At 42.2% G+C, this 22,915-nt stretch overlaps 1 protein-coding gene across 2 annotated transcripts in view; it reads right to left on the bottom strand.

Annotated features, from left to right (window-relative positions):
- The window catches only part of phf21b (PHD finger protein 21B), an 81,135-nt gene that overhangs the window by 13,605 nt on the left and 44,615 nt on the right, over positions 1 to 22,915 (bottom strand). For both annotated transcript variants that reach the window (XM_034163072.1, XM_034163073.1), the window contains exon 3: positions 1,779 to 2,036. In XM_034163072.1, the coding sequence (XP_034018963.1) occupies positions 1,779 to 2,036 (258 nt within the window). The remainder of the gene's footprint in view (positions 1 to 1,778; positions 2,037 to 22,915) is intronic.

The following is a 22,915-nucleotide window of genomic DNA, read 5'->3' as shown; positions in this document are numbered from 1 at the left end:
CAGTTAAAAAAACAAATAAATGTTTCTCCACATTAATCCCTAAATGACACATTAGGTGAATCCAAGACTTACTTTAATTCTTCTAATTATTTTATAAGAATCATTCCAAATAGTGTGCAGAAGTAAACCTGAGCACCTCCGGATCAACTACGTTTGGCAGAAAAGTCCACAAATATGAGCAACTTCACAACAGAGTCGCTCAAATGACCTGCAATTCATGGAGGAAACTGTACACCTTACCTTTGGGTTTGGAAGCTGGTGACTGTAGAAAGAAGAGCTCGTTGGGGGACAAATTAATCCAGAAAAATTGCATAAAGATGCAACGGAGAACTTTAAAACTGTCACTTTTCATACCGCTCCATCAGTGGGAAAAGGATAAAAATGTACCCCGGAACCCTTCTTTTGAAGGCTCGCGCAATTGTACACACAGCAATGAAACACCATGTTGGTATAATATGTGTAGACAGACGTAATAAAAGGAAAGAGCACACCTATTAAAACATAAGGTTCAATTTATTTGCCGTTCATGCAATGCGGAAGTTGCCGTTCAGTACGGCTGCGTGAGCATAGATCACATGATCTATGGTGGCGTGTTGCCCTGTAAGGCGCTCAAATGCACTGAGCTCTGAAATAACGCAAAAAATGAACAGAAACTTTGTAAAATAAAAAAAGCTGTTTAGTATGAAGTAATATTTCTAAGTATGAATGAGTTAAAAACATGCCACTGCTATTCAACTTTAGTAATCATTTGATTTAAACGATAAAACTTTGACATCATTTTGTTGATTTTTTTTTGTGTAGTCACTGTGTACCAAGTAAACAAAGGAAACTGGAGTTTTAATTTTATTTGGACTTTCATGTAATAATCTGTTGTAACACTAATGAAAAAAAAAAATCATTTTTTAAATCAAAATTCTCAGGTGCCTGAAGGTTTTGCTCCATATTGTATGAATGTCTTTGGTGTTCTTTGACTTATAATGAAATTAAAGTCAAAGTTTTTAAAGCATTATGGGCAATGTTTAACATTTTATAACTATATCAATGAGTTGAAAATGGTTTTCTTCCTGTGCTGAAACTGCTGTTGTTCCTCTGAAGGGCAGCAGAGGGCGCTGTCTGAAGCCTTGTCAGCTCTGCGAGCTTTCACACTCCATTTTCCCAATAAGAAGCTTTTTATTACATTCAGCTGTGACGGATGAACTCCGCCGGTGAAGTGTCAGTGGAACAACAGCAGCTGTGCACGTGGAGAAAACACAAACCACCACGTCTGTCTGAGAGCCCACAAACACCAGGATCTACCATCATCAGTGTCACTCCTGAAAAAAGAAAAAAAAAAAACCTCTCTCAAACCTGTGTGCAGCCCCGCCCACTGGACGCCAGCGGTCACATCCAGACTGAAACATTCAGGATTTTATGTGGAATCAGTGAGTGGGGTTTTAGGATTTAAGCGTTGGTGATTCAGATCATAAACTAGTCTTGGTGCTCGTCCCTCTGAGGGGCGGGACGTCCAGCACTAAACGGTAATCCAGTCTGCACGCTGATGGAGGTGATGGGAGCTGAATACAGAGCGAGGAGGCGGAGTCCTGACGCTGCGGCTGGAATCCCAACAGCCACTGAGACACAGACGCTCCAGCGAAGCCCAACAAAAGTACTCGAAACATACTTCAGTCAACTCCTAACTACAGTGGCACTCTGTATACACACCTACGTGTGTAGTTGCCACGGTTTGCCAGCAAGTCACCTGTGCAGGTGTGACAGGTGTTACTATGGCGACGGCGTACCTGAGAGGGAGGCAGCTCTCCGGCTCTCCTGCTGCTGAACGACTGGACTCCAGCCGCTGCCCTGCCACCGGTCCCGAGGTTGATGGGGGACGTCTGTAGTGCCTCCGAGCTCGCCGCCTTCTGTCCATTAATGTGTGCGGTCACCATGGAAACGGGAGCCTTGGCCGGCACCACAGAGATGGTGATGCCCTGACTGGGAGGCTTGATGAGCGACAAAGGTTTGGGCGTCCCGATGGGACAACTTCTGACCGCCAGTTTCTGCAGGGCGAACGAAAGAGAGAGAGAGAGAAGCAGGCGTCGAATCATTATTTGACTCTAATTGAACACTGCTTCATTCTGTGTGTTCATTAGCTGTTTACACACCAAGCGAACCAAAACACTGGAAAAAATACTACTACAACAACCAACAGTACTACAAGTATTGATACCACTGCTCATAATAGTACAATCACCAACAGTACTACTTTGTAGTACTTCACTCTATTAGAACTACAGATTCTGCAGTGATAATGCCACAGCCAGCCAATAGAACCTCAGGACGGGGCTCGACTGCTTTTCTTTCCAATTCAACTATTTGATGTGAGGATGAGAGATAGGCCCCTCCCCCTCCGCCCTCGCCGCCCTCCTCACGGGTGGGGTGGGGGATAAGTCACTGGTTTCTCCTCTGCTTCACCCTCACAGCTGAAAGGAGGCGGATCTAAATATTTGATGTTCCATCAGGCCGCCACATCCTTTCAGGAATTTTTGCAACTCAGTGAGTTTGGGATTTTTTTTTTTTCTACAGTTAGGAAGTTTCACAGCACCATGTTATCAGTAATCCTCCAGTAAATGTCACCTTTAATACACAGCATAAAAAAAAAGAAGACGAGTGAGATATTTGTCAACTGACTGACAACGAAATAAATAAAATCCGTTTCCATCATCCAGCTTTTAGGACTTAAAAAAAAACAAAAACAAAACAGTCTGATTGGGAATATTTGGTGGGTGTGGCTACAAACGGTACTATGGTGTGGTAACATAACGGACTCTCTGTTGGTACATCTGGAGTTACGTTGGGAAAAGCATCCAGTGTAAAACTTGTGTCAAAAACAATAAATAAACAAACAAACGTGGACTTATGGTAGCGACACCGAGCAAAAACAGAAGCCGAAAGAAAATTTACATTTAAAAGCTGTTCAACAATTACTTTTTAAAAATATATTTTTTTTCTTTCGTTATTTTTTTTAAATGTAGTTAGCAAGATCTAATTTGTCATGGCAGCGATTATTTATAGGAACCGATCGATTATTGATCATCGATTACATACTCGGTTACATTTTCCTTCTGGACATAAACCAGGTGAGTCTGCGGTGTAGTTCTGAAGATTTATCACTTCAGTGCTGTTATCAACCGAAGTGACTGGAACCGATATTAGTGAGGTAAAAAAAAAAATAAATAAAAACCACTAAAAGTAACACTCATACTGTTAATGTAATATGTAAACTGCTGAGTAAAATAATCCATACTGACTTTGTAGAAAGCTGCCAGTGTTTATTTACGCTCTTATTTATTAATCCAGTAAACAATAAACGTGCTGTGAGCTGATCGTTTCGGGGATCAATGGAAGCTGCAGGCAGTCGGGACCCAGGGGCCGTTATTTGTTCAGTCCGGGGCTCCTCTGATTGTCTCAAAGGTCACTGAAATAAAGGCTCAAAAGCTTCTTGCAGAGACATGAAAACCCCAAAAGCAGCAGGTAGCACAGCTCACCTGGAATCCGGATTTAAAAATGCCCAAGTAGAACAAACTTATGCAAAACAATCAGCCTGATAAGAAAAAAACAAATAAAACCTTTACAGAGCACAAAACAGACAGATCAGACTGTGGGACAGCAAAACGACATTCATAGGTGCCTTCATACTGGGTCATAGTGGCAAAGTCCATTTAAATAGTTTTTAAAGGCCTGTTTTTACTCAGGCTGTGTCACATCTGTCTGATGCAAAGCAGAGAATTATGGGTATTCACCGATGCACCAACATGCACAACCCGCCTCGTATCAGCACAATGCCTTTGAATTGCAACATAACGGAAAAAGCCGAGGATGCTGACATTTAAACATCAAGAAACAACTTTCCGCATATGGAAATAAATAAGAGGCTATGCTAAGACTTCTTCTGGGCTTGTTTGATGCTGCACTTCACGTTACTGTATGTGACACCACCCCCTAGTGGTGAAAAAAGGGTGAGAAAATACCACAGATGCAAAACCAGCACCATAATTAAAAACCTGAAGGCAGCCCAGTTTACATATTTAAAAATCTAATAACGATAATAATAACTATACAGCAGAAAATAGACTGTACCGCCCCCTACCTCACCACACTGGTAATGCAGTAACTTCCATCCCGATCGTTCCAGTTCAGCGTCAGCCACTTTGATGCCCCAACTTCACCAACTGAATCGCACGAGTGCCGTTAAGACAAGTGTGGATTTTTTTTTTTTTTTCACCATTATGTTTACAAAAAAACCTGAGCTGAGCTGGTGGATTTTGACACGTTAACCTCTTCCAACAGTTAACGGCTTCTTCTTCTTCTTGCCTGACAAATAAGAGTCGATTTCTGAGGGTGATTTTACGCCTCGTCTGAAACAATACTGCCCTTGAGAGTGTTTGCGACACTTATAACGGATAGCTGTGCCTGTGCCGCGGCTACACGTGTCCAAAAATCAATCTCAATGCAAGCTGCAGGGCAGCAAATTACTTTTCCACCATTATGCAGCCTCATTATTTGTGGATTGCTGTGGAAGAGGTGCATTTTGGGTGACACACTGACCTCAGACTACACATTGCGGAAACGTTAACCAGTTTGTAAGAGACAGTGTCTTAACGAGGTGTTTACTCCACGAGTTAAATTAGACGCAGCCAGCAGCGGCTTTCATCAGCGTCCACTCCGCGCCGCAGGCCTTTCATCCGCGTAGGGACGCTTCTAATGACTGGATGCCCTGATGGAGGGAAAATGGGCTTTCTGATACACACCCAATTTTCTGCAGCTGCTCATGCCAACTTGCTTTTAGAGTCCTGATTACTCATTTTAGAATTTTTTCCATCTCTACGTTGGTGCACATCAAAGTCCTGCAAATCGCTGTCGACTGCGGGAGCCTTCGATACAGGTGCCCATTGGGAAATCTAATTCCTTTCGTAACAATTACAAAGGTGGCGTGTAAAACTGCATTTCGTGGAGATGTAGGAATTCTAGGACCAATTTTATTCACTTTATACATGTTTCCCTTAGGCAGTATTATTAGACGGCATTGCTTAAATTTTCATTGTTACGCAGATGATACCCAGCTTTATCTATCCATGAAGCCAGAGGACACACACCAATTAGCTAAACTGCAGGATTGTCTTACAGACAAAGACATGGATGACCTCTAATTTCCTGCTTTTAAACTCAGATAAAACTGAAGTTATTGTACTTGGCCCCACAAATCTTAGAAACATGGTGTCTAACCAGATCCTTACTCTGGATGGCATTACCCTGACCTCTAGTAATACTGTGAGAAATCTTGGATCAGGTGACCCTGAACCATCCCTTAGTTATGCTGCTATAGACTTAGACTGCTGTGGGGTTCCCATGATGCACTGTTTCTTTCTCTTTTTGCTCTGTATGCACCACTCTGCATTTAATCATTAGTGATTGATCTCTGCTCTCCTCCACAGCATGTCTTTTTCCTGGTTCTCTCCCTCAGCCCCAACCAGTCCCAGCAGAAGACTGCCCCTCCCTGAGCCTGGTTCTGCTGGAGGTTTCTTCCTGGTAAAAGGGAGTTTTTCCTTCCCACTGTTGCCAAGTGCTTGCTCACAGGGGGTCGTTTTGACCGTTGGGGTTTTTCCATAATTATTGTATGGCCTTGCCTTACAATATAAGGCGCCTTGGGGCAACTGTTTGTGTGATTTGGCGCTATATAAATAAAATTGATTGGATCTGATCAGCTTCCAGGACTGCAGGTCAGACACTTCCAGAAATGTGCACATGATCACACAGGCACATGATCCAAAACACAATCTAAAAACAAAGCTGAGAAACACTATCTGTACCTTAAAATAATCATATTTGTCTCCTGAATGTAAAGGCTGAAGGGTGAAGTGGAAATACTGTAAAAATGTGGTAGTACTACTGCGGTACAAAAGATTCAGCTCTTTTCAGAGCTGCTGTTGAATGAGCTCACAGAGAGAAACCCCCCCCCCTCTGGTATTGACACAGCTTATCAAGGGGGGACACAAAGGACAGAGTGTGGACCCATCCCAAATCAGAGACCAGATGCCCGCTGACCCTGATGTGCAGGGTGGAAGCTCCGCCAACAAATACGGCATCTGCGCCATGAGTCCAGGTGGCTGTGAACCAACAGGAGGAAATCAGTTTGTTTCTCCAGGAAGAATGAGAACTGGATCTCTGAGCTTCCATCGGAAGAACAACCACGTCAACCGCTGCCTGGAACGTCGGGATTTAGTTTTTGAGGATCAAAACATTCTGACATATTTTAGATGTTACACCTGTGTCACACTCTCCCCACCCCAAAAAACAAAACAAAAAACAATGCTACATATTTTATCCAAATGAAACTAATGGAAGAATACTGGAGGACATGTTTAGTAAGTTTTTGGCACCAGATCAGTCACTAAAGTCGCTCCAAAAGTTTAAGGTTCTCGTTTCAGCTCAGGCCAAAAGTTTGATTCCCAGTTGAAGACCACTGTGTCTCCATCCAGCACAACACTTGGGCCTAATCAACACGCAGACTCATATCAGATCTCAGAGTGAAGCTGAAAGAACTTACTGTACGTCCTTGGTAGGAGGTAAATATAATCACAGAGGACATTAAAAAAAGACTAAATAAATCAAAATAAAAGCCCGGCTCAGGATTATTCTGCTGTTTTTGTGCAGATAGAAAAATGGCGTCTGGCAGAAAAATCATTAAGCTGCAGTTGTGCAACAGATGATAATCACAGCAAACGTTCATTACGCTGTCAAACAAACAGTCGGAGCCCAAATAAACGATACGTTCAGGCTGCAGAATTAAAAATCGGCTCCTCATTTCTTCTCAATGAAAAAAAGAAAGAAAAAAAAAATACTGTGGTCACATGGTCAGCCGCACCCGTCACACTGACGGCGGACAATAAATCCATTTAAATGCAAATCAAAGACGCCTCCGGTCTAATTTTCTTCATTGGAATGTGACTCACGTTATCAGCTGCCTTACTGACATGGGGAAACATTTCCAAGCAGAACATCATTGATCTGAGACCATCAGCTGATTAAACCATTAATATTTTCATGTTTGAGTACAAACATTCACCACTTCATAACTCAGGAATATGAAAATAATTCAGCCCTACAGGAAAATAACTTCACACACAGCAGTACTGATACTAATACGGGTATCGGCTGGATGTAGACAACACACACACCTGCATGGAAAGAGATAAACTCTATCACATCGCTGTCGCTGAACACTTCCTGACTGCTTCAAAATAAAAACATGACTGTGATAGCAGCAGTCAACCTTTACAGCAAAACTGAAAGACTGAAAGATTACTGGGAAGCTCACAATCTGGACTGATCACTCCAAACTCCAAAATAACAGCAACAAAAAAGTTAAACTTTTTTTCCTGTGTTTCTTTTTCGCTGATATTTTCTACCTGTGCACTAGATTACGTGCTAACCATTGCCAACATTTAGCACCAAATAATTAGCATGTCTGAATAAACTGATTAGAACAGATTAGAAAAGTTACCATGCACGGCTGACGTGCACAAACGGATCAGGAAAATAAAGTTAATCAACACTGAATTAAAATCATGGAGCAAACTCTGATTTTTCCAACAGTTTAGTGACTCAGCAAAGACAAATGATATGAAAACAGACTCTTTACTAATTCAGCTGACGGCTGGCGGTTCCCCGGATCGTGACGAGAGCCAGACTGCCTGAGGACGGACCCCCTGGCAGTCAACACCGAGGGAACAAGCGTTTAACATGTTAGATTAACAGGATTAAAGACGTCTGTTGGGTTTTATCCTTTTTATCTGCTGCCACATGAAGAAAGACAAATGACGACTTGAAGGAAAAGTCACAGCAGATGAAGAATGTTAATCTGAGCAGATCAAAAGGTCTTTCCATTTCCTCTATTCATTAAAAAAAAAAAAAAAAAATCTTCAGTTCTAATTCTTGCTAGCTCACCTTGCTAAACTGCACAAAAGCCATTTTATACTTTAACACCACAGCGGAGCCGACTTTACTTTTAATCTGGTCTAAACAGCAATAAAGACGTTTTGCAAGTTTTCACTCTTTGATCAATGCTCACTGATGTTATATTCAACGACTGAAACAACACCAAAGACGATCAATACTTTACAGGACAGAGTCACAGATCAATAGTGTTTCTGTTCATTAAAACGTCAAATGCGTCTCCCTGTTTAATTTCACTGTAACCTTAGACAAGATAGTGTGTGTGTTCCGGCTGCTGCTTGCCTGTTACCATGTCGTTTTTCTGTTATTTTCCTGATTGTGTGTGCTGTCATATCAGCTTTGACGGATAGCGATTGCGTTGAGTGCAATACAGATTTATGATCGCGACTCTTTTTAAAATTAAAGAGACAATGGAATGCCTCTTTCATGACTGGGATAGCTACAAGCAAACTTTCCCGCCTCCGTTTCTGTGTTCCCCCTCCTCCCGGGAATACCTGATGTGGCGACGTCCAGGTAGTCCGAAAAAGAGGAGAAGAGGCTGCAGAGCGGGTGTCCAGGTTCGGATCAGACGAGGAGTGTGGCGTGCGGCTCGTGGATACCGAAGCTACAGGTGGCTTCGTCCAGTTCCACTCTTGCAGGGCCATACGGTTGGCGGTGCGGCCCTGTTCATGCATCCCACCACTCCTCTGTGTTGCAGGACTCAGCCTGGACATCACTGGGTCCCCGATGGACGAGTCGCTTGGGTCCCGGGTCCGTCCCTGTTTTCCGTGTTTACATCTCGGGAGCAGTGTGGGTTTCGCCGGTACAGTGGTGCCTCACGTGACCGTGGGAGATGTCTGCAGCCTATCCCGCTGTGTTCAGCGGACTCGACTACCGCCTCATTGTTGAGTCGGATTGGATTATTGAATGTGCGCTCTATTTCAAATAAAGCGTTCTCCATTAATGAGCTTTTTGTCAGGAAAAACTTGGACTTTCTTTTCCTCACAGAAACGTGACAGAGGGAAAATGAATGCATCCATTTAAATGAGCTCTGTCCTGCGGGTTGCTTAGCGGTGGGTAAGCCCCGCCCCTGTCGTGCGGGGGGAGGACTGGCTGCTGTGCACCGGGACCGGTACACATGCAGACTGTCGGATACGAGCCACGCCTCCTCTTTTGAGGCGCTCATGATGGAAGTTGGTTCCTCACATAAATTTTATAGTATTTTGATCTATCGACCTCCTGGCCCTGCTGGGACTTTTCTTAAGGCTTTTACTGACTTTTTATCGTCTATAATTAGATTGGAAAAGGTCTTAATTTTGGGTGATTTTAATTTCCAGATTGATGTTGATTCTTCTACTTCAGCAAGAGAGCTTATAACTATGACAGAGGCTTTTAATTTTAAACAGTATGTGTCAGGTCCCACTCACAACAAGGGTCACACGTTGGATCTGGTTTTTGCACTGGGCCTGGAAATTACCAATGTATGTGTGGAGGATGTTCTTCTGAGTGATCATTGTTGTGTTTTCTTTGATTTGATGGTGCCATCTGAGCCTCGATCTGTTTCTACTAAGGCAGAAAGGAGAATTATCACAGAGACAACAGCTACGCTTTTCTGTGATAAGTTCAACCCTTTACTTTTTAACGATTTCACTGAAACTGATTGTTTTATGAATAGCTTTAATAGCCACTGTGCCACTATCTTGGATCAAGTGGCACCACTTAAGGCTAATAAAGCTCCTCGTGAAAGTTTCAGCCCTTGGATAAATGATGGGATTATGACTCTAAGGAGAACATGTCGCCAGACTGAACGCCTATGGAAGTCAACAAAACTGGAGGTTCACAGGCTACATTTAAGAGACTTAATATCTTCCTTAAATAAGACGATAGAGGAGGCCAGGACGAGTTATTTTAATCGCCTATTGCCTCCAATAAAAGAAATCCTAAAGTGCTTTTTGACACAATCAGCTCTCTTGTGTCACCTGCTGCCGTCACTCCTGTTATCTCTAAAACTAGTTGTGAGGAGTTCCTGGATTTCTTTATTTATAAGGTTAGAGTTATAAAGTACAACCTGTCTCCATGCCATGGTCCCCAGCACTGGGAACCTCCCACTCAGTGCTGGGCCTCATTTGAGCCTGTTACTGTAGAGGACATCTCAACCATCATGAATAAAGTGAAGCCATCCTCTGGTATTTTGGATGTTCTTCCGTTTAAACTGTTTGTGAATGTATTTGACTCCATCGGGCCCTACATTGCTAAAATGTTTAATATATCTTTGTCAAGTGGTGTGTTTCCCTGTTATTTTAAACATGCCATTGTGGAACCACAGTTAAAGAAAGCTGGATTGGATTCTACAGAGCTCAAGAACTTTAGGCCAATATCTAAAACCCCTTTCTTGGCCAAAGTCTTGGAAAAGGTAGTCTGTGCTCAATTGAGATCGTTTTTGCAGGCTAACAACATCCATGACACTTTTCAATCTGGGTACCGTGAGTTTCATTCTACTGAAACAGCCCTGTTGAAGGTGTCTAGTGACATGATGATGGCAGCTGACACTGGCAAATGTTCTGTGCTGGTTCCGTTTGATCTGTCTTCGGCATTTGATACCGTTGACGATGGCATTCTGATAAACAGATTGCGGAATTTGGTTGGAATGTCAGGTTGTGTTTTAGAGTGGTTTACCTCTTACCTGACTGGTAGAACTTTTAGTGTGACGGTGGGCAATGCAGTGTCGGAATCTGCAGATCTTCTGTGGGGTGTGCCACAGGGATCAGTCTTGGGACCTGTTTTGTTCTCGTATCTCCTTCCTCTCAGCAAGCTGATCCAGCTGTTCAGTGATGTGTCCTATCATTTGTATGCCGATGATCTGCAGCTGTACTGCTCTTTTAAGACAAATGAGCCACAGAAACTCTGCTCTCTCACAAATTGTTTGGCCAAAATTAAGGAATGGCTCACTGAGAACAGTCTGCAGTTAAATTCCAATAAGACTGAGACTGATTGTAGCACCAGATAGTGCTGTATCTGGAATTAAGTAGCATCTCGGTAGCCTAAGCTGTACGGTCAAAAGCAGCCTGCGTAACCTGGGTGTCATTTGGATGGAGGAATGTCTTTGGAGCAGCACACAAATTACCTGGTTAAGAACTGTTTTTTCCAAATTCGGAACATCTCTAAGCTCCGTAAGATGGTGACTTTAAAAGAGCTCGAGATGATTGTTCATGCGTTCGTCTCATTGCGTTTGGATTATTGTAACAGTCTCTTCACCTGTCTGAATAAGGAGTTGGCCGGCCTGCAGGTTGTGCAAAATTCTGCTGCGCGCCTGCTTACCCGCACCCGCAGGAGGGACCATATTACTCCTATTCTTAATACTTTGCATTGGCTGCCTGTCTCCTACAGGATTCATTACAAAATCCTGGTATTGACTTTTAGGGCTCTGCATGGACAGGCACCGGAGTACATCAGGTACCTGATCCAGCCTTATGCTTCCTCCAGGAGCCTCAGGTCGTCCAATCAGAACCTGTTGATGGTTCCTCGGACCCGTTTTAAAACTCGCGGGGACAGATCTTTTAAAGTGGTGGCGCCTAGCCTCTGGAATGAGCTTCCCTGTGCCCTTCGTTCTCTGGATTGTATAGATACTTTTAGAAGGCAACTAAAGACGCATTTCTTTAAGTTAGCTTTTTAGCCTAATATTGTATTTTATTGTTTTCGTATGTTATTTTTAGATTATTTTTGTATGCCATGTGCAGCACTTTGTGACCCTGGTCTGTGAAAGGCGCTTTATAAATAAAGCTTACTTACTTACTGTAAACCAGATGTTTTTGAATTTTAGACCATGTTCTGGGTCCATCAAACGTGAACACACCTGTCCAAAATCCAAAGATTTTTCTGGCAAACACTTGAAGCCTGTTTTTCTGTTATGTATGTAATCATTTAAATACCATTCAAAACACTTCCAGAAAAGCAAAAATCTGGTTTAATTCTTTAAATCCCACAACTGGCTCCCACCAGGAAAAAAGAAAAAAAAAAAAAAAAAAAACCCAAAACAAAACACCAAATCTAAACTTAAAATAGTAAAATTTCACCACCAATCACTTTATTCTATATATCACATTTAAAATTCAGTTACAAATATAACATTGTGGGCGTTTGGAAAAATGGGACAAATGTTCTGTATATAGAGATTCCACCTTTTGTCAGTTTTAGAAGAAAAAAAAAAAAACTTACACTCCACTTACATCTTTTCCTTCTTTTATAATATGTAACATAACTATTATGTTACATAAAGCATTTCGGTTTTGTTCCATTTCCTTTTAGCCATAACTGTGTCATTTCAATAGAGGCGCAGGACTTGCAGGTGCAGTGAAAAATGAGCCCACAGTCAGTAAAAAAAAAAAAATGTGACAGGAGCAACCTACAAACTACTTCAAACAGCTTTACAACTGTTCTAAAATAATCATTTTAAACCAGCCTATTTATCTGTTTGATAAATAGGCTTTTGACTGATTAATCAATTAATCAATTAATCCAGCTGCTAATTGTTGAGGCTCTTGTACATTATAACCACTTAATTCACCTCAGGTCATTTTGGAAGCTGCGTCTCCAATAGCAACCTGTTTTTTAGGCCATTTTCCATAAACTTGACAACAGAAAGCAGGTCGCCAAGGGTCAAGGTCAGATAGGTAGAAATTGACACATTGCATTTTTAAAACTAAGCGATGATCATCAAAACAAAACAATCCATCAGTTTATAATTATTCCACCCTGCTGTCAGGTCCAGACAGAGGTTCTATTAGGAGAAGATGACAGTGTGAACACGCCATCATCTAGCGAATTCAAATGTTTATTTGAGCAAAACAAAATATTCTGTCGATATTCGCTGCAGGTCCACAAAAAGAAATCACCAACACAGCTTCTGAACATTTAAAACCAACACTGTCTGAGGTGATGAAACAGAGCTGGTTTTGCCAAAAAAGAGAGAGTGAGGGAGAGGATGGAGGAGGAGGGGTGAGGTGTTTGTCGTCTGAGTTGGGGGAGACTGAGGGAGAAGAAGGCCGGCAGATGGACTCCTGCAAACAAGAGATCCAGACAGATGCAGTCACAAAGAGCATAAAAAAAAAACCCACACTTCTCAGTACTGAAGAAGCAGTTCATCTGGCGACCACCAGATGGCACCAAAAATACAAACCTGTAAAAAAAAATAGGAATGTCACAATCTAGATTTATTAAAACACGAGTCTCGCACCAATCAGCCTGCGTTCTGTCTCATTCCATAAACAATGATGTAGCCAACAGCTTTCTGCTAGCTCGCCAGCAACACAAGAATCCAAAATCTGTTTACATTTTTCTTCACTTAAAATACACATCAAGTCTGTTTCTGACAGACACTGTATGTGGTACACTGCTAACTAAGTAAATTAGCTATCGCTTTCCGTGTGAAGTTTTCTCATCACCCTGTCTCAGCTTCCTCCAGCTAACAGGCACTGTACAGGCACGTAGCCAGAGGGGGACAAGGGGTAGGAAGACACCCCCACCACACACTTTTTGAGTTAAGTAGACATGTTTTGTCTACTTGTTTTGTAGACATGTTTCTAAATGTTTCATGTTTCTTTTTTGCAGGTAATATTAATAAATAATAATAAGTAATTAAAATACAGCCATCAGTCTTTGATCCATGTCCATCAATTTAACTGACTGTTCTAGTTTGCTGCTGCTACTACACTAAGTGTAAATGAGTATTTTTTTTTTAATTCTCTGGATCTTATTTTGTTAGAATAAATAAAAATAATCAGCATTAAAGGTAGTTTTGTTTTGCTTTTTTAATAAGATCACACAGTTATTCAGATCTCAAAAACAAAGGTTGGATTCACTTTCATGTGCCTGCAGTGTGCAAGTGTAAATCTGGGAAAAAAAAAAAAAAAAAAAAAAAAAATCACATCACATCGTGGCACAGAAGTAGAAAATGCTCAATAAATAAAATTCAAAGCAGATGTCCAAACACATTACATCACAGCCATCAACACCTTTTTGTGTTGTTGTTTTAAATTGTTTTACAACAAATGTCACAGCTCACTCGTTTAATCTGGTTTCATTAGAGATTATATGTTTTTATTTTTAGCATAGGCTAGTTTAAATATTTTTGAGCTTCATGAAGTGTTTTTAATCCTGGTATTAGCTTTTTGGAAAAGTTTAACCACTTTAAACCAAAAGCCCAATCAGATTTAAACTGGCTTTATCTGGTTTTAAAATGTGCCGTTTTAAGTGAGGGTTTTGTTTTTGTTTTGTTTTTTTAAAGACTGAACTGGTTTTAAACAGCACTAAACTAACGGTAAACTGGTTGAAACTGGACTTGACTCAATTTGAGACAGTTTTGTCCGCCCGTCCTCAAATTGATGTCTTTGGATTGTGGACGGTTTGGTGAACACTTTTACCCTTTTTATAAACTAAATCTCTCAATCAGGAGAAATGAGAGATTAATTGATGTGATCGTGACAGAAATGTCCCGTTCACGTCCGGGTGAAAGATGCTGCGACGTGACAACTCGCAGTCGGACATAAAGGCGCTTCAGCCAAAATGACAAGAAAAGAAATAAAAATGGCCACAGACGGCATCTTTGAAGGCAGCAAGCGTAAAGCTCTTATTGCCATTTAAAGGGGAATCGTGGCGCTCCGCCGCCGTCTGGAGCATCCGCATTCTTTATCCAGCTGCTGCCGACTGTGACGACTTTCAATCTCAGAGTGTTTGGTTTGTTCCACCGGGTAAATATTGATCGGAGAAGCTGAACAAAAACACCTTCTCTTTCATGGGCAGCGGTTTGATGACTTGTGAGGTCACAGGAAGCTGCGTACTGTATATGGGAGAAGAACAGAGGAGTTTTGGACTGTGGCATGAGACACAGTGGAGCTACAGGGCCCGCTCATCAACAATAACAAAAAACGCTTCAGCCCGTTTTCCCTCAAACCAAAACACAAATCTGTCTCTAAACCTCTTTAAGTCGCCAAACTGCCTCCGGTCTGGCTACACGTTTGAAGAGACCCCAAGCAACGTCTCTGCAGCTTTACTCGAAGGCAGCAGGCAGAACATTTTTCGCGCCGTCAGCTAAACGCTACATCGACGTTCAGACTGTTTCGGACCAATTCAAGGGGGAAAACAGCTTCATCGCACACGCACGATTACGACATGCTAACGACATAATGAGGCAGCAGCTCAGAACACAGACACGTTTCAAACCTCTCACACACACACACACACACGGGTCTCCGGTTCAGAGGCTTAGCCAATTAAAAATATTAATTAATGAATAAAATCTATCACACCAAGGAGGTCACTTTTGCATGGTGTGCTTCGTATGTTCTGCAAACTTATAGAAATTTGTATTTAAGGCACATTTAGCTCAAAATCATGAGCAGTTACCAGGCATTCTTTACGCATTCTCATTTTTACTCACTGTGGCCTCACATTTTTTCATTGTACCTGCAAATCCTGCACCTCTATGGAAAAAATTCTTGACTAGTAGGCAGAACTATGATATCTCGACATATATGACATTCGATTAGGCCTCCGCCAGGGCTGCACCTTGTCACCAGTCCTGTTTGTGATATTCATGGACAGGTTTTCGAGGTGTAGTCGGGGAGAGGAGGGTTTCCGGTTTGGTGGGTTCAGGGTCTCATCACTGCTTTTTGCAGATGATGTGGTCCTGTTGGCTTCATCAGCCTGTGACCTCCAACACTCACTGGATCAGTTCACAGCCAAGTATGAAACAGCTGGGACGAGGATCTGTACCTCTAAATCTGAGGCTATGGATCTCAGCAGGAAACCGATGGATTACCTACTCTGGGTAGGGAATGAGGTCTTGACCCAAGTGAAGGAGTTCAAGTACCTCGGGGTCTTGTTCATGAGTGAGGGGACAATGGAGCGTGAGATTGGCCGGAGAATCGGTGCAGCAGGGGCGGTTTTGCATTCGCTCTACCGTACTGTTGTGACGAAAAGGAAGCTGAGCCAAAAGGTGAAGCTCTCAATCTACTAGTCAGTCTTCATTCCTACTCTCAGCTACGGTCATGAGGGTTGGGTCATGTCCAAAAGAAGTAGATCGTTGGTACAAGCGGCTGAAATGGGCTTCCTCAGGAGGGTGACTGTGTCTCCCTTAGAGATGAGGTGAGAAATTTGGTCATCTGTGAGGAGCTCAGAGTAGAGCCGCTGCTCCTTCACATTGAAAGGAGCCAGCTGAGGTGATTCAGGGAAGACCCAGGACTAGGTGGAGAGATTATATCTCCACACTGGCCTGGGAAGGCCTCAGGATCCCCCAGTCAGAGGTGGTTAATGTGGCCCAGGAAAGGGAAATTTAGGGTCCCGCTACTGGAGGTGTTGCCCCACGACCAGATCCCGGATAAGCGGTTGAAGATGAGTGAGTGAGTATATAATAAATATATTTATATATATATTTTACAAAAATTGTTTGTGTATGGGGCATACAGGTTTCACTTGCTGTACATATAAGTTTGTCTCCTTTTCTGTTCTACCCTCTGATATTGCTCTGTTGACTCTCTGCAGAGTCACAAAAGCTTCACAGTTACTCAGAGAGTACAGATTTTTCATTTAAAGGCTCTAGATTGTGCAAAAAGTATATTTTTGGCTAAGTAAATACGACATAGAATAAAATGATTGCGGTAAAATATCACTATTTTAAGCTTAGATGTACTTATTTTTCCTGAGAGATGTGTTTGGTGCTTGTGAATAGTTCAAGGTCTGTTGTAAATTTGAAATTATGCAGTTTGTGGCTATGATAAAAAGGCACAGTTTTTAAGAAAACATGCCTGTAAACTCCACTGATTGCGGGGTGTAAAGGGTTAATGTGTGCAGGATTAGACATTATGAACCAATAATGAGACCAGAAAGGAGATTAATGTTTGGAATTACAGTCGCTGCTTCATTGTTGGTCTGATATGTGAAAAGGCCTTCAGTTTGTTGATTCAGATAAAAATGACCCTAAACTAGACCTTATCCAGCTCAACGATTGGTCCATGCAGCCAATTACTGCACACTTAACAAGTGGCCGACGGCCCGCCGTTAAAGCAGCCCGACTCTTTTTCTGCACCATTATTGCTCGTCTGCAATCACTTCAAATTAGATCCGAGAGTCAATACGAAGAGTCAATATTTAATTTGCTCATAGCAGGTGGTGATTTAGTCGGAGCTGTGGTGGATCTGCAGCACAGGGAGCCTTCCCCAACGGCACTGACACGACATTCAGCACGGACACAGCGTCCCACGGGAAAAAAAACAAAAAAAAAAACAGCAGTGTTTTCCTGACCAATCTGAAGCTTTCTATAGTTCTTATTTAAAAAAATAATAATAATAAAATAAAATAAAATATATATATATACACATACATATATATACATACATACATACACACACACACAGCCTGTGAAAAATCTATTTGTCCAATAGCCAACTGCATGATCAGAGTTAATTAATTTGACTCTAAACCGTAATCAGATGTGTCCTACATTTGTAATCAAGTTAAGTCCATAAGTATTTGGACAGACATCCTCTGTCACAAAGATTACAAACATATTTTACATTCTTGGCTAAATTAAATCTACATTAAGTGAAACATTTTGCTGTCCAATGGACTGGTTGTTTGCCTGAGTGGTTGCCATCCAGGACCCGGGCCGGTTCCGTGGTGTTTTGAATGAGGCAACACATTAACTTTGTTAATCTGCCGCAGTTTATGAACACTGATGAAAGAGTAAAAAAGTTTCAGATTATTGTTTTTTGTTCTGCATCCTATTTTATGGAAAGGACAGCTGTAATTAAGATGCGCTTTACTCGGGTCATCTGTATTTAACAACAATAAAACTCTTAAACATTCACAAGAACCACCAAGATGAAGAAATCTGCCTGTTTACAGAGTAAGTGTATAAAACATTCAACTTTAATTACACACACTGATTCCTCACAACAATGATGCAGCCGCCAGAGATCACAAACTTTATTTTAATTTGCCTTTTCCAAAGTGCTTATGTGCTGCGAGGGTGCTGGAAACCACAGAGCCACCAGAAGATGAAGTGAAATCAAATTCCACTCTGTAATAAATCACAGCTCTGAAATTAAACTCACGTGGAATGAATCTCCAGCTGCCTGTTTAAAAATAAATAAATAAATACATAGACATTTTTCAACATTTTCCTGCAGTCAAAAGCTTACAGTCGGCTCAGAATGACAGATTAAGTGCAGCTCCGAGTGTTTCTTTAGTCAGAGCAGTTTGACGGTGTCGTCCTCTGTGCTGAAAAGAAGTGTTACTCTTCCAAATTCCTGCCACAACACTCGAGTCCAGCCTTACAGGAAGGTTCAGTTCAAACAAACCTTGCATCCACATCTGGACCAGCTCCAGAAGAGAATCACTTCTCTCAGTTCAAAGCCCATTTCTACATGTTTATAAAAAGCTGAGTTATTTCCAACCAACCGCCAAGCAGGCGGAGAAAACACAACAAGATTCATACAGTGTTCATACAGGAAACAATGAACCTAAAACTTTATTTGTAAGATTTATGTTCATCCTGAAAGCATTTGATGGAACATCAGTGGTGACTGGTTGAGAAAGTCTGGGCACTTCAATAGAAAATCTATTCTTCATCAAAGTCCTATATTAGTCAATGAAACTATCTACAGGGAGGAGGTTCAGAGTCTGGTTTCATGGAGCTCAATCAAGAACCTCTCCATAAACACCAAAAAAAAAACCAAAGAACTCAGCCACTTCAGGAAGTTCTGGACCCTCCATAGCCCCATCTACATCAACAGCTTTGAGGTGGAATATGTGACCAGCTTCAGGTTTCTGGCCGCTCGTGTCCTGAAGGACCTCTTGTGAAGGATGAGCACATCTGCTGCAGTGAAGAAGGCTCAACAACATCTTCACTTCTTCAGAAGGCTGAAGGAGATCAGACTCTCAGAGAAGATCTTGGTCAGCTCCTACACCAGCACCACTGAGATCATCCTGATGTGCTGCACAGCTTCAGACAGGAACCCCCCCCCCCCCCCCCCCCAGAGGGTGGTAATGACAGCACGACGACTCATCAATAACATACACAGCACCTCCAGAGGGCGCAAAACATCTACAAGGACCCCTCCCACCCACACGATGGAATCTCTTCACTTTTGCCATGAGGAAGAAGAATCAGGTGTCTCGGAACAAGAACCACCAGGTTTAAAAGTAGCTTTTTTTCCCCTCCTGCCAAAAGACACCCGAACTCTGACCTATGACCCCCAAGTCTCATCATCTTTGCCCCGCTCCTTCCTCAGTCACATGTACAGTTTAAATTATTGCACTGTTTACACTCTGCACATATTGACCACTTGCTGCTTTTGGAATTCTGATATTTTATAATCACTTATTGGCACCTGATGTATTTATTTATTTATTTTTTCTTAGTTTAGTCACATTACTGGTGCACTGGATTTATTTCTTAGATTACTCTCATGCATTGTATAATGACAAGAAACTGAATTTAATTCATTAGCATTTGACAGATTTCCAATTTTTGAAGATAAATCGTCTCATGTTTCCTCCGTTTTGTTATGTGGTGGAAGATGACTTTTTTTTTTTTTTTTTTTTTTTATTTACTGCTGTGAAGCTTTGTCTTCCTGTCGTTTTTCTCTGATCCACTTCATGCTGCAGTGAATTTTGTCTGCACCCGCCGATGCTTCAACAAACGCTAACAAACAAAGTGAATACTCAGGAGGAAGCAACACCGGCATGCCATCACAGCTGGAGCGTTACCAGCCGGCTCTGGAATATCTCTGTCCATTTGTCATCCCCTAATCTAATGACTACGTGTGGAGACGTTTCAGGACGTCAACAGGAAAACAGCAAAGACCAGAGGAGAATCCCTCCAGCGCGGCCGGCGGTTTAACAGTCAGACAGATAAACACAGCCGGATTCATTCTGTATGCATTGCTTTCCACACCGGGGAAATTTATGAGGAGAGCACCGATAGTTTACAAATCAGCCTCACTGTGGTACCGGTGCAGCAGACAGATTATATTCGGACAAAACTGCAGCACTTTACAACGTCAAAGCTGCAGTTGTTATTTTACTACATGGAGTCATTGACCGTTAGCGGCGTGTTTGTGTGCACAGGCAGTTTTCCTGCAGAAGGTTTGTTCTCTGCAGGGGATTGTCTCAGTCTGAGGTCACCACAGTCATCAACAGAGATGTAGTTCTAACCAAAAATAACCTAGTGAAGCAACAAGAACACAGAGGGGTGGGGGGAGGCTTTTCAACAACGCACCAGCGAAAAACAAAAAACAGTACAGCACTAAACTGAAACCAGAGGCGCTGAAAACAGCTTCATTCTCTTTGCATTTACATTTAGGAAGCATTATTATCTCCACGTCTGTCCGATTGTCAGCAGAATATCTCAAAACCACATTAACTGATTCCAATGAAATTTGGTGGACAGATACAGAGCTGAAAACGTTATGACATAGATCCAAATCCCTGAGCAGGTCTTCTTCAGGCATCTTAGGAGGAACAGAAGTCCGACACAGGCTCTGATGCCCATCAGGCCAGCAACAGATACCAAAGATAACGTAACGAAAAGTAACAGAAACTAAATGGTAAAAAGTAACTGTACAAGTATAAGTAACCACATAAGAACAAAGCAGAAGATGTTCAAACTGGAGAAGGTTCAACAAGTCTGTTTTACCTGATAACAAACCTGAAGTCATTAAACAATCTGCAGCAATTTGTAATTCTTCAGCACCATATCTGATATTAAAGTACCAAAAATTGCACAAACCAATTTGACAAGAACAAATACTGTATTTTTCAGAGTATAAGTTGCACTTTTTTCTGTATTACACTGGTCAAAAAAAAAATATATATATATATAAAATTCTTGCATGGACTTTGAGAACTGATTTAGGGTCATTTTGAGGTGCTGAATCCAAATCTGAGCTCAGATTTCCTCTGTCACATTTTTTTATTTATTTTTTTTTGCAATCTGCATGTTCCGTATTGACGGATTACACAAACGTTGCTCATTCACTCACGGGTTTGACATCACTAATCACGCACAAAAGCAGCTTCAAAAGGAGAGTTTTTAAACCAAAATGTGAACAAGAGCCATAATCTCGTTTATGGCGTCGAAGAGGTGTGCGAGACTGCAGCTCTGGTTTCAATGCTTGATACGAGAAATATGTTTTCATATCTCAAAAATGTGATGTGATTGGCAAAAACTAACACCAGATTCAGAGTCAGTGACCCCAAATTACCTAAAATTCACTGAAAAGCTCCATGCAAGAAAAATCGTGTTGACCAGTGTTATCAGCTCTTTAATTTGAGATTTTTGTGTACTGTTGTAGAGATTTCTTTTGGCATTTTTGTTTTATTATTAAACTCAGCCACATGGGGTGTGCAGCCAGTACATTCTGAGTGCCGGTCCCAAGCCCAGATAAATGAGGAGGGTTGCGTCAGGAAGGGCATCCGGCGTAAAACAAGCCAACCCAACTATGCAGACTCAGAATCGAATTCCCATACCGGATCGGTCGCGGCCCGGGTTAACAACGTCCGCCACCGGTGCTATTGCCCAACAGGGTGCCGGTGGAAATTGGGCTACTGCTGGGCGAAGACGACGAAGAAGAGGAGGAAAACATTGCCACGAACAGCGGGAGAAGAAGAAAACTAGAAGGGTGGAAATGAGTGGGGTCTTTGAATGTTGGTAGTATGACTGGTAAAGGGAGAGAGCTGGCTGATATGATGGAGAGGAGAAAGGTAGACATATTGTGTGTGCAAGAGACCAAGTGGAAGGGAAGCAAGAGCAGGAGCATCGGCGGTGGGTACAAGTTGTTGTACCATGGTGAGGACAGGAAGAGAAATGGTGTTGGGGTCATTTTAAAGGAAGAGTATGTTAAAAGTGTGTTGGAGGTTAAGCGAGTGTCTGACAGGGTGATGAGTGTGAAGTTGGAAATTGAAGGGGTGATGATGAATATCATCAGTGCATATGCCCCACAGGCAGGTTGTGAGATGAAGGAGAAAGAAGATTTCTGGAGTGTGTTAGATGAGGTGGTGGAGAGTTTGCCCAAGCATGAAAGAGTGGTGATAGGAGCAGACTTCAATGGGCATGCTGGTGAAGGGAACAGAGGTGATGAGGAAGTAATGGGTAGATATGGTATCAAGGATAGGAATGGGGAAGGACAGATGGCAGTTGATTTTGCAAAAAGGATGGAAATGGCTGTGGTGAATACCTACTTTAAGAAAAGGGAGGAGCACAGGGTAACATAAGAGTGGAGGAAGGTGCACACAGGTGGACTACATTCTTTATAGGAGATGCAAGCTAAAAGAAATCACAGACTGTAAGGTGGTAGCAGGAGAGAATGTCACTAGACAGCATAGGATGGTTGTTTGTAGGATGACTTTAGAGGTAAAGAAGAAGAAGAGAGTGAGAGCTCAACAAAGGATCAGATGGTGGAAGCTGAAGGAGGAAGACTGTTGTGTGAAATTTAGCGAGCAGGTGAGAGAAGCACTAGTTGGAGGGGAAGCAATTTTGGACAACTGGAAAAGTACTGCAGATGTGGTGAGGGAGACAGCTAGGGCAGTACTGGGTATGACATCTGGACAGTGGAAGGAAGACAAGGAGACTTGGTGGTGGAATGAAGAGGTCCAGGAAAGCATAAGGAGAAAGAGGTTGGCGAAAAAGTTTTGGGATAGTCGGAGAGATGAAGAAAGTAGACAGGAGTACAAGGAGATGCGGCGTAAGGCGAGAAGAGAAGTGGCAAAAGCAAAGGAAAAGGCATATCGCGAGCTGTACAAGAAGTTGAATAGTAAGGAAGGAGAAAAGGACTTGTACCGAATGGCCAGACAAAGAGACAGAGCTGGAAAGGATGTGCAGCAGGTTAGGGTGGTAAAAGATGCACATGGTAATGTGCTGACAAGTGAGGAGTGTGTGCTGAGAAGG

Source organism: Thalassophryne amazonica, chromosome 22 (assembly GCF_902500255.1).
Source record: "Thalassophryne amazonica chromosome 22, fThaAma1.1, whole genome shotgun sequence".
NCBI lineage: Eukaryota > Metazoa > Chordata > Actinopteri > Batrachoidiformes > Batrachoididae > Thalassophryne > Thalassophryne amazonica.
This window is presented reverse-complemented; position numbering and strand designations above follow the sequence as displayed.